Source organism: Falco rusticolus, chromosome 2, assembly GCF_015220075.1.
Source record: "Falco rusticolus isolate bFalRus1 chromosome 2, bFalRus1.pri, whole genome shotgun sequence".
Classification (NCBI taxonomy): domain Eukaryota; kingdom Metazoa; phylum Chordata; class Aves; order Falconiformes; family Falconidae; genus Falco; species Falco rusticolus.
Window position 1 is genome coordinate 108,596,920 of NC_051188.1, and position 12,891 is coordinate 108,609,810.

General features: G+C 38.1%; 1 protein-coding gene across 9 annotated transcripts in view; it reads left to right on the top strand.

Annotated features, from left to right (window-relative positions):
* ROBO2 (roundabout guidance receptor 2) overlaps positions 1-12,891 on the top strand; it is a 475,917-nt gene that overhangs the window by 361,387 nt on the left and 101,639 nt on the right. For all 9 annotated transcript variants that reach the window (XM_037377879.1, XM_037377880.1, XM_037377883.1 and 6 more), the window contains exons 8-9: positions 7,177-7,301; positions 11,879-12,050. In XM_037377879.1, coding sequence (XP_037233776.1) covers positions 7,177-7,301; positions 11,879-12,050 — 297 coding nt within the window. The remainder of the gene's footprint in view (positions 1-7,176; positions 7,302-11,878; positions 12,051-12,891) is intronic.

Consider the following 12,891-nt stretch of genomic DNA (forward strand, 5'->3'; position numbering starts at 1 on the left):
CTATCTGGCCTGAGCAAAACTTAGACCCTAAATCTCGGACACTTGAGGAAAAAGAAAAGAAAAAAACCCAACAACCTTTGTCTAGGTTAGAGAAAGTCCTGAGTAATATAAGTTATTGGGCAGACAAAATCAGTGCTACCTATTCTTAGATGCACCAAAACTACGTGAAGGACTTTCTGGAAGGGATTTTCCAAGAACATCAGTAAGGTGCAGGAGCCGCTTAAAACAGGTGAATGAACAAGATACAATAACATAGAGATGTATGATTAAACAAGAGCAGGCTACAGTCTAGTGCTGAGATGAAATTCAGACCAGATATTTAAAATTAATATTTAAATGCATTGTAAAACAAACAGGAGGAGGGGGGCAGGAAGAGTGCTGCTGCTGAACTCAGAGCACTGGAAATGGGGATGGGGGAGAGATGCCATTCTTTTCTGCTGTGTAGGATTCTTTTATAATTATTCTCACGATTTTGTTTATTGACGTTAGTCCTAGGGAAGAAGGAAGATCAAATCATTGGTAGTATTTTTTTTCTTCTGTTTGTGCTTCAACTTTTATTATAAAAATGATAAATGCAGATTTGGCAGTTATGCTAATTGAAATTGCAAACTTTTAACATAAGTCAAACCTGCTTTTTCATTATTGTTTACCTCACATCTCTTTTTTCCACATGCAGATTTATACCACATCTTTCTTTTAGGTCATCCAGGGATAAAAGAGAGATTTTTATGTGTCAAAATATAAAGGACAGTTAGTGTTTTTTATTTATTGATTCTTTAGATTTCTTTCACCTCTTGCAAGGAAAGAAAAAAAATGCTTATGCTTCCATGCTTTCAGAGATTATCTGCTTCAGTGTTTCAGAACAACTGAAGGAACAAAATGTTGTTATATGTGACATTCAGAACCTGAATTTAAATTGAAGATTAGAACAATTAGTCTAGGTACGAAGGAAGACTTAGCATTCTCAAATGGTTGCAGTGTGATCTTTACACACTGTTGTGTTTTTACATGGCTCATCTGAAAACAGCAAACAAAACAAAACAAAACAAAAGGAATGTCTCACTTTCCATGATATGGGAGCAGCCTGAAGGACATTTACAGCAGAACTGGTCTTGCTAATAAACCTGCTGAGACCTCACCTCCCCCTGCTCTCTATCTCAGCCCCATTGTAGCCTGGCTTCTCTCCCCCAGTGCTTCCTTTCATTCACCCTGCTAAAAGTTCTCCCTGCTTGCCTCCTGTGCTTCTGATTTTGTGTATTCGATTTATTGGTGCAGGACGTATAAGAATTTTGAAGCAGTGTCAATGTTAAAGATGGTATCCAAACTATGGATTACTGATATTCCCCTAGGCTATGGGAAGCTGCTTTTCAGAAGAATCCAAACCAAGTACCTACTTCGCCACCTCCACCTGTGTCATTTTCATATAACATCATGGGTCTAGTGAAGGGCTTCATAAATCACTGATCCCCACAACCTACCCTCATTTTTATTGGCGGAACCCTCCATGTAAAGAAGAAATCATGGAAGGAAGAGAACACTCTAAATGAACAAAGAAGAGAACATTGTTAAAGGAAAAACAAAATGTCCACAAAATAAGATCTATGCACTTGCTTCAAAGTCCAACTGCATTCGTACATATTAGGGAATAGTTACAGGATCCTGTGCTAACCTGATATTCATGGCAGAGTCAAAAAGGAGACTCATTTCCCAGGCAACTCTGTTGTAGCTCATGTGCTAAAAGGTTACTCCCTTCCCTGTCTGTGAATACACCTAATCACTGGACCATACCGTAAGACTGAGAAGTCTTTTCACTTTAAAGAAAATGACCATCTGTAACTTCCATTAGTTTATTCCTGATAAGAATTATCTGAATTAATAATAGGCCTAAGCTGTCATCCTCTCAGACGTCTCTAATGGCTCCTGTGTCAGAGGCTACACCCTTGATTTATCATTAGTCATAGTTAATAGTGCACTAATAACTTTGTGTCCTAAGAACCACACATCACTTTCACTCCCCATTAAGAAGATCTGAACTTCTGAGGAAAGAACTGTTGACTCAGCCCAGGTTTCCAGTGTATGAGCTGGACATATTTTCTGTTTTCCTCTATCTGCTCCATCAGCAATAGTAGCCTTGTAAAACATCTTTCAAAATGCCTAGACTTTTATGTCTGCACTTTTTGGCAGCTCATGCCATGCAAAGGGCAAATGTTGCTACAGCAAGGTATGTAAGTAGGGCCTTACAGGTTTTTTCTACATTTGTATCACAAAAGCATCCAAAAGTCCAGTATCTACCAGGACTTCTAGGCTGATTTAACCAGTGGCACACAAAGGTGGGGCTGAAATGGCCACATAAATATTGTCACTGCAGTAAGGGTTTGAGAGGAGCATAGAGATACCCGGTTTCAAGTCTTTGAAGTCACCCTGACTCTTGCTTCCAGGCAAAGCTACTGAGTATTGTACCAGGTGTAACTTTGATTGTTCAAAGGATTATTATCAAATTAATTTATTACTGCTAATGCACAATGCTGAAAAAGACTGTAGGAGGGAATATTAGCTTGGTTTACTGTTTCTTCTGTGCTAGAAGCAGAACAGAGTCTTACAGAATCTTGGTGCTTTACCAGCCAGTGTGTTTCTACTTGTTCCTCAAAGCTTTTTCCCCTGTCAGTGAACATTATCGGAGTTTTCTAAGAACATTTGCAAATCAGCATCTTTCCCCTTGCCCTCTTTGAACAAGTCACAAAAATATGTTCATGGATAATAAACAATTCCAGTTTAAAATGAAGCACTAATCTTTATCACTTTAGCTTGCCTAAGTAATCTACACAATGAATTTCATTTGCAGTTCACTATCATCTGAAATTAGGTGTAATTAAAGGTTGTCAAATCTGTAATTTAAGCCCTTTAAAATTTGTTGCTGTCACTCTTTCCCTGTAATATATTATTTTGATCCAAAGACCACATAAGCCAATAGCAGAATTTCTACCAGCTTCAGTGAGCTTTAAATAAAGTCTCATATGCTATGGTATAGGAGGACATTTTATCTAAGTGCATGTAATTAAAAGATTAGTAAAATTTTCATTATCTGAAAATTGTTTTAATTATGTAAAATGAGTTTGGTCTCATAGTTGCTGCCTTAGGTAATTGAAGATGTTTAGAAAAACCTCAAGTAACACCAATAAAAATCCCACTGATATTAGTTGCTGTGCTTACAGTTCCATTTCTGCTTGTGGTAGCAATACTGAACTAAAACTTGCTACAATACCTACTTTTAATTAAAATCACAACAATATAATGTATGAACCCCAGGGCCCCTGGGCTGGGGGAGGTGCTGTGAACAAGATAATAAAATTCCCTTAGGATCATGGAATTCAATGTGAACCACAACTCACAAGATCAGCTTAGAGAACTGAGTCACTGGAAGAAAATGTTGCTAGTATTTGATACGGGATCAGTTTACTTTTTGCTATAAATCCACATTTTTCTGTGGTAATTTTCCCCTACTGAGTCTTCTGCCACATTTCTTATCAGGTGACAGAGTTCACCTAGAGGGGATGAACTCACTTTCTCAGTCAAGCTTCTCCACATCAGCATCTTTATCAGCTCCTGGTGACTCAGCGTAACCTTTAATGTTCAGTGACACTACAGGGAAAGAACTGAATGCAATCCAGCCAGATTAGAGAGTCTGTTAATTATTAAGATTGGAGAAGATTTGAGAAATCCCTTTGAAATAATTTGCGGTATCTGCTGCTGCTTTTTTTTTTTTAATAAAAAAACCAAAAGCTCTTTAGCACTTGAGCAGAGGCTACCTTCATATACATTTATTAATCGAATAGAGGATCCATTCAGTCATGCATAAAACAACATCTAGAAAGAGTGCAACAGAATGCGTTCTGTTTTTGAACAACATAACTAATGCTCACTGCTGCTTATGCTTTTCTATCTCCATTTTAATTCTTGCAGTAGAATACTGTTCTGTGCTGTAAAACCAGTTCTGAACATGATGTGATTAACCTTAGGGTCCCCCCATCCCCTCATCTTAAAGCCCCCTTGTACATGGCCTATGCTTTCTATTCATGTTCAACCATCTGATTTCCATATCATCCCGCTCAGCCTCACAAGCGGCTATTAGCATAACAGAGCTTTAGCGTGACATTGATTGAAGCCAGCGCTTGCTGAATGCAGTATCAAAGCATAATTTGCCAGAAATCAAATCTAATTTACTGTGTACTATTTAAATTTATTAAAAAAAAAAAAAAAAAAAAGAAAAAGAAAAAAGAAAATAAGTTTCTATAGAAGTATACTAGGCCTATGGCCTTAATTGTTCTTTTTTCATATTTTTGCCTAGTTCCCTGGAATCCAAGCAATATATTTCCTTTTAGAGCCATTGTCTTTGACTTTCAAATGTCAATTAAGCAAGAGTTTTTCCACTCTGTTTATTCCAATCCAGTTAATGTTACATCTGAAACAGTAAAGGGTAATAGTCTGATAGGCACAACACTCGGTTTGCTGCATCATAACAGCTTTTTTCAATGGATTCTTCTAATGACCTTAATGTTTAGTTTGAATTAAGCATTAAAGAACTACATAACTTTAACAGCGAAGCATATTAAGCCTTCTGTTATTCCTTTAACTGTATCTTTTCAGAATGTTTAAAAAATTCACCTGCTTGGAGAGAAGCAATATTGGCTTATATTAGCTTTTGTCCAACATTCCACTGAAGCTGGGCTTTGAGCAAGTCATGATCTCAGTTAACCTTTCTGCAAAATGGGAGTGATAATATTTATCTATCTTTATACACAGCATCTATAAATGAAGATAATGAGCTCTCTTTTTAGGAAATTTGAAAAGCCCAAGTGCTTATTTTGTCAAAGAAGCTTTGCTGTCCCTGAGCAGGGTCACGTTGCATTCTCTGGGGATAATGGCAGCCTTACTGCTCTGCTCTGGTGCTTACACTTGACCAAGAGTTACCCCTGCAATTATTAACTGTTACTTTCAGTTTTCAATTTCCATTATTCAACAAGAAGTTGACAGATAAAATGATATGGTGAAAGCATTGTTTGAATGCTGTAAACAATGTCATTTTTATCAGAGGTTGTCCATAAGCAAAGCTATAGCTGAATCTGATAACAAACTGGGAAAAAATGGGGGTTTCCTTCATTACAGAACCCTGTCTTTGAATAAATTTAAAAAAACACATGCAAGGTTTTATTTTTCAAAAGTGATTTTTTTCATGTTCTTTAAAATTATGATATTAAATAGGCTGGCTGAAGGACTTGGGTTTGTGCTTTGATTAACATAGTGACCAATAAAACCAGCTGGTTGTGAGATCAAAAATTATATTTAAATAAAAGCTCCAATTAATTTATTTCTTTTTATAGTGAATTTCTAGTAATTATGGCTGTGGAGAAAAGCTAGAAAAGGTATCCTTGCATAACCATACATCATTTTTAACTGGAGTCTTTTGAAAGGCGAAACTAGCAACTATAAGGCCACAGATCTTCTGTTCACCTAGCGTGACAAATGCTGGAGAGGACTTGGTGTGGGGCACGGAGAGAACAGAGCAGCAGGGTCAGTTCATGCCATTTAGATTATCCAGACTGAGCTACAGCCTTACTTCTTGCCTCTTTTCCTTGTCTCTTTTTGCAAAAGAAAGACATTAAAAAAAAAAAAAACAACAAACAGATCTGCATACATTTCTGTACAGTTAGCAGATTTGCGTCTCTGCTGTCAGCAGGTGTAATCGGAAGTTGGGTCTTGATTGCTCTTCATGCCTAATTAAATAGTTTGTAATTATAATGGTGAAAATGTGGTTTTCTAAAACACTTAAATTCTGTTTACCTAAAAGCTTAGTGCTCCTAAACCATCCCTCTCCACAACCACCAAACCGATAGTGGAATAGAAAAAAATGAATGTCAGGGTATATTTTTATATTTCCCCCTTCTTCAGCCTGCCCCAAAAGTTAGCTAGTCTTTTGATGACAATATTTGGAGATACTGCTTACATTTGTAAGATATGCCAAATAGTATAAATCCAGTTCCAGTGAATTTCAATATTGAACCAAGACTGGAGGGTTTGCATGTCATGCATAGAAAAGTCATTTGCTTTATAACATCATGCTCAACATAGTTGCTGTTGTCGAGTTTTTTCTCTGAAATCTTCCAGCACTGCTTCTTCCCCACTTTCCTTCTGCACATCGACACCTTTAATCTCCCTTCTTGTTCCCACCAAGCATTGACTCTTATTGTCCATCAATACCCCCAGACAAGTCAAACTACACCTCTCTTTTAGAATTTTTTCCCATCTGACTGTGCATCCTGATCCCCTATGTCTGAACACTGTTAATGCCATCTACTTGAAAACATAGCCAGTCCTGGTTCTTTCTTGTTTAACTCAGCTTTCTTCTTTTTTCTTTTCCTTGTCTCTTCCTGATCTCCTGGAATACCTATTTCTTCTTACTCACCACTCACCGCTGCCCACTACCTCTTCAACTCTTGCTTCTTTCTTGTCTTTATACAAGCTGAAATCTGGATCTCCCAAGTTTGTGTTGTTTTACCAACCATTCTTTTTACAGCAAGTTCTCCTTCCCACTCCATTCTTGACCACACTACCCCAAAGAGAAGTGCGGGAGCTCTTGAAATTCTGTCCTTCTGCCATCCAGACCTTCCTCTCCTTTCTCAATCATTTGTAAAAGTCTAGAGGGGTAGACTGAAAAAGGCAGTCTGTATACCCTAATTCACACCTTGCAATGCACGATAGCTCCAGCACAACACACAGAGCACAACAAGCTCTGTGAAGCATAAAGGGTGTGAGAGTGCTGTTATCTGCCCAGAAAGGTAGGATACATCCAGAGCCGGCATCATAAACACCTGACTGCTTCTCCTTAGCATTTATTGTCATCAGAATTTACTCTAGCATGTATAATTGTAATGTTTCTTTCCTTTGTTGTTTTTTATTATTTTTACAACTGGGGATATCACATACCGATATTGCGGCTCTTTTTGTTGCTGTTGTTGTTTTTGTTTATCTATTAGTTCTGTCTCTACTAATTAATGTTTCTGGTGTTATGTCCTCTGGCATAAAACAAACCTCCATAATGTTGTCTTTTTCCTTCAATATTCCTCATCTCCCCCTTGAAAAATATCCTAAATTTACACCATGATTTTTCTTACATTGTAGCTCCCCCACAGTTTGTGGTGAGACCACGAGACCAGATTGTAGCCCAGGGTCGAACAGTGACTTTTCCTTGTGAAACTAAAGGAAATCCCCAGCCAGCTGTTTTCTGGCAAAAAGAAGGAAGCCAGGTAAGTTGTAAGCATCCTGTAAGTCTTTCAAGCCTTTCTAAATAGTTATATTGTTAATTTTTAAAGAGAATTATTTATATTACCTTTCACAAATTCTTTTAATCTTTCACAGGAATTTGTCTTTTAAACTGTCACTATTCTCTATTGACATTTTTGTTGCTGGTTTGTGGTTTTTTTTAATATAAAATGGTGAAAAACTCAGAGGCCATTTAAGCTGGTGAAACTTGTGCTAGGTACTGTATAAATGTATAGAAAACAACAGTATATATCTTAAAGACTTTTCATTCTGAAGCCCCCAACAAACAGGTGGATGAGACAAACATAGTAGATAAAAAAGGTATGACTCAATTTTTAACTAATCAGAGTCAGTAATTACAGTTCACAACCTGTCTAGACATGATCAAGCAGATATATATCTAGCAAGCTGATTTGCATCGGCATATTCTCATAGTGCATACAGATACAGGTTTTGAACATGCAGATGCTTTCTTCAGTAAAATTGTCTCAGGAAGTTTCCAAATCTCATTTTGCAAATATTTCCCTGATCCTTACTGACATTTTTTGAAAGCAAAACTTCTGATGTAGCATCAATGTTGCCATCAGCCAATACTAAATTCTATAGGTTAATATCTGAATGTCATGCTGTAACATTTTTTTGCTGCTGTTGCTGTACTGGCATGACGTTACAGCAGAAGTCAGGCCTTCTCACTTTCCACATGCAGTTCACGTTAGCATTTTAAATTTGAACACTGTAAACTGTGTGCCATATTCTCTTTTGCACCTGAGAAAAGATTAAAAGGGGTGAATGGATGCCCAAGGACAGTGCCTTCTGCAGCTCCCTGATGAAACCTGTCATGTCTACGTCTGTTTATGTATCTGCACTGTCTACTCTTCTCCATTGGCTAAATTAGTCTTTTCAGAGACCTGTGCTACTTTCTCCCATACAGTGATCTGTCAGTTAAATCAAATATCCACACTGTGCTGTGCAGCACAGATGTGCCTTTTGTCTAATCTGGACGCATTGTATGTACCAGCTCAGTTAAAACGTGAGATAAGAAGTGAACCGCCGATCTCTCGCTCTGCCCCACCTGCTTCTGCTTCACTTTCTCATGAGGTCAGATAACTGGTCCAGAATAACAGGACCAAGGCTGACAGCATTTTCTGCTCTGCTGCATTCGTGGTTTACAAAGGCACAGCACTATTACTTTATGAGTGTAAGCTTAATCTTTGGTCTGTTTCTTCCAGTGAATTATTTGGAGAACTTTAGATCTAGCCTCCATGGATCACATCCTAGAAAAGCACAGTATTGTGAGTCTCACTAAGGTGAAAATTGTTCCACGGGGAAAGTAGAATAGCATATTGAAATTAAAGTAGGAAGTACTCATGTGCTAGCAAACATTTCAAAACCCTTCCTTGTAGAGCATTTTAATAACATGGTAATGTTTATGTAAAGTGAGCTTATAGTGTCACACTTGAATCTAATAAAGTGGACATCCATCATGCTGTAATAAAGAGAAGAGCTTCTAATTAAAGTAGGACATCATTTGCAGGATTAAAGTCATTTAGCGTAATTGAAAAGTGTTAATACTCTATTTTATCCTCTTCCATTGGTATCACTTCAAGGGTAAAAACATTTTAAGGTGAAAATGCATCTTGTGTCTTTAATTGAATGTTATTACCTACTGATTGTACCATGTTGAAGCTGTTTAATTACAAACCTGGAAAATTAATTGCCATATTGAGAACCAGATCCCTGAGGGTTAGAATGGTCTTTTTTGGCAAATAAATGCAACATAAAAATTGATACCTACATGGTTTATAATCAAACCTGGAAACATAGCTCAACATGATTCACTACACCCTCATGTTAATCTTAACTGAGCATCAGTGAAGTAGCACAGGTTAGTGTTGCTGTCTTGGTATACAACTTGCCAGGTTTTGCCATGAGATGCCATGGAATAGGTGAATTTCCACATACATACTGCATGGTATTTTGGCCAAATTACGTGACTTTGCACCTTTACATGCCTGGCTATGAGTTGTTGCTTGGCTTTATAAGGCTTGCTTCTGCTTTTGCTCAAGAAACGGTTTGCAGCACCACTGTTAGTGTTCAGAGTAAGGTTATGTAGTCACGTTAGCCCACTCCAGTAATTGTAGGGCATTTTTCATTGTGAACCCATTTCCCAATCCTGTGTTTCTGAGCACAACCAGCTGGAAGGGAGAGGACCTGTTCCCTCCTGAGTCATCTTTTGTGCTAGCTTGTGCATAAACAGCTGGTCCTTTGTACTCGGTAGCCTTTTCCCCAGAGCCTAACAGCCGCCCACCAATGAAATGCACCAGGGTAGGGTGTGTGTAACCTTTAGACTCTGGATTGAATTCTTCCTTGGGAGAAATTAAGTGGTATGATATCAGGGATGACTCTGGTCCCCCTGTTTGCAACCCAGCAGGCCACCACTGTACCCAGATGAGCAACCTGACAGCTAATTTAAACCAGTGAAATTGTAAAAACATTTAAAAAGGGGTTGTACGGTAATTTAGGATAAGTTATAATTCATACTTATCTGGTCTTTGAAGGGAGGAGTAATGAGACTGATGAACTCCTCCTGATGTTTGGAATATTCACTGGGATGTGGTACCTCTCCAGAACAAACAAGCCCATGCTGAAGATCAGAAGGGCAGCCTCCCCTTTCCAATGCAGTGATAAAGAGAATGCTGGATCTTTTCCCTCTTAAGAATTAGGAGCTTTATCCTTGCACTGTATTGTATGTTGTGTTTCTTTTTACACTTTGTATAATTACTGATAAATGGAGTCAAGCTCAGACATATCAGCATTCTCTTTCTCATAAAATTTAGTGGAGTCTTTGTAATACCCTGAATCAGTAGGTATCTGTGCCAGGCAGAGGTTATTCTGCAAGTTTTCAAGCAATTCAGAAAACAGGATAATTTCTTGAGACCCACTTAGCCCTGTAGCCTGAAATTGCTTCATAATTTTCACACTCCTTTTCTTACTGGATCTGACATGTTTACTGGGTGCATATTGATTTTTGAGGAAAAATATGTTGTGAAAAGTTTCTTGAACATTGACATCGAAAGGGGGTAAGGGAAAAGACTCACCCTAGGGTGACAAGTAGCCTAGTAGGTTAATACAGTTATAAGGATATTTGGAGTGTCAGATCTCATTTAAAGCATATCTCTCCTTGCGTTGCCAAAACCAGAGAAAGGTGAGAGCTTCACTTCAAAGCAGAATTTTTTAAAATCCAAGTTTGTTGCTTGTCAGTTCCAAATAATTTTTTTGTAAACCATTCAGGACTACTGCTAAAGAAACAGATCTACAAAAAAATCATTTAATACCTTACTCTACTTTTAGATTTTATTTTCAGCCCATATAGACAAGCCTAAAAGTTAGTAGGGAGTTCTCATTAGAAAGAACACCAGAGTTATACAGAGCTGCAGTAATGACTGAAAGCTTATCACAGCGTGGTAACAGTGTTTTGGGATATTCCTGATGCAAACAACTGGTTTTTTTGTAGAGGACAGTTGAGTTGACATAAAAGCCAGATCCTATTTCCCTGGAATTACTGTTGTTTAATTATTGTTTAATCTGTTCCCCTTTCTGTCTCATTGGGCAATGCTCCTGACCTTTCTGTTCACATTGCCTCCCTTTTCCTGCTCCTTTTTTATTCAGATCAAGAGCTGTGTAAGATGGTATAAGTTTTTCCTCGAAAACACAGCCCTCACCACTAAAACCTTTTTGGTCCTTTTCTGTGTTATTGATTGATTCAGTTCTCCATCATATGCAATGACTACTACATCCATTCCAGTTATTCTTATTGACATCTCTATTTTCTCCAATCCAGCCTGAAGGCAAAAGCTAATCTCCTTGTTTTGTGCTAACTGATGTCTTATCCTACATGAAATTATTTTTTCTCTCTGATGATTTCCACATCAGATTTATACCCTTTCTTTTCACCCTCAAGGCTCCGTGCTGCTTTCCTCATTTCGTATATCTGTTTTCATTTCCTTTTCCCTCTCCTTTAAGCTCTCATGCTATGCCAGCTTCTCCTACTTTATGACCTGTTTGTATCTTCCTCCCAGCTTTCCTTCAGTGCTGCACTCTTACTTTTGCTTTTGCCCAGAACATATTCCCAGCCAAACAATAGTGCTGTGCTCCCTCAAGTCTCCAGGTTTCAATTCTTTCTGCTAGTTTCCTAATGTTTACTGTAGTATTGTGTCCTCCTGATTTGATAGGCAACTAAGTACATTATTACAATTGCATTCAGAATGAAGATGAATGTGTCACAAATATAAATTACTCAAGTGTGATTGTTGGAAAAATTTTCATCGCCTCTACCCCCAGCCAGAACACACCACTGTGTGCTGTCGAAGGGCTGTTTCTAATTTAAACTGCAAGTTGCCCAAGGCACGGAAAGCTAGCTCGATGCGTTCGTAAAGTCATAACCATACTTACTTTTTCTTCTAGTTTGTAGTGCTTTTTAGGAAAAATCGTTGTGTCTCTAGCTGAGGGAAAAGCGGTGCTTTTGTGGTTTGAATTGATGTGAGATTAATTGTCTTTGCAGAATCTACTCTTCCCAAACCAGCCTCTCCAACCCAACAGCAGATATTCAGTGTCACCAACCGGAGACCTCACTATTACCAACATTCAGCGGTCCGATGCAGGCTACTACATTTGTCAAGCACTGACGGTTGCTGGAAGCATTTTAGCAAAGGCTCAGCTGGAGGTTACTGATGGTGAGCTATAGAAATTCCTATTGTCTTTTCCTGTCAAAAGTATTTTAAAAGCAGTGTAAATAAAGGCATAGGAGGTCACATAATTCATACAAGTAAGTGGACAAGTTTCTACAGAAAACACAATGAATAAGGGTCTCTGTGCAATTCTTTATAGTACCAAAAAGGCATCGAAGTCTAGTTTGCCTTTTGCTTGCTCTCTGGAGATCCTTAACAATGCAAGCAAGGGACAAGCCAGCTTAGAATAGGCTTGGTGGGAAAGGATGCTGCTTGGTTCACTAGAGCTAAGACAGGACTGCAAAAAAAAACATTGTGAAGAAAGTGTAGGTTTGTGATTAAAGCAGTGAACTGGGGTGCAGAAAAATGCGTCTTAGTTCCCACCAGTCCTCAGTATTGCCATAGGCAGCTAATTAGGAGATGTGTCCTTAGCTTAATTGAATCAAACCAGTTGCCTTGAACTTACTGGAGTACTGTTAGTTTAGAACAGCTACAACATGTAGCCTTTTACTCACTCTTGTGAATAAGGCACCTACCTCTCGCAGCTATGTTCCAAGAATTTCTCAGTATGGTTTGGTGTTAAAAGAGCCATGGAAATATGTAGGTAGAGAAGAGTTTTCAGGAAAGGAAGAGCACTACATGATCTATCTTTATGTTTTCCATTTCAAGATTTTGGGGTTGAAATTTACCCTGTCTTGAAGTTTACCTTACTCTACCTACAAACATGAATCTTTTTCATATGTCAGGAATCCTGTTGATATCCTTCTTCATCCCATTGTGGATAGAAGGCAGTTTACATCCTTTAATGTCAGTGAAGAAAACAACAGAATTCCTCTTATACTAGGAG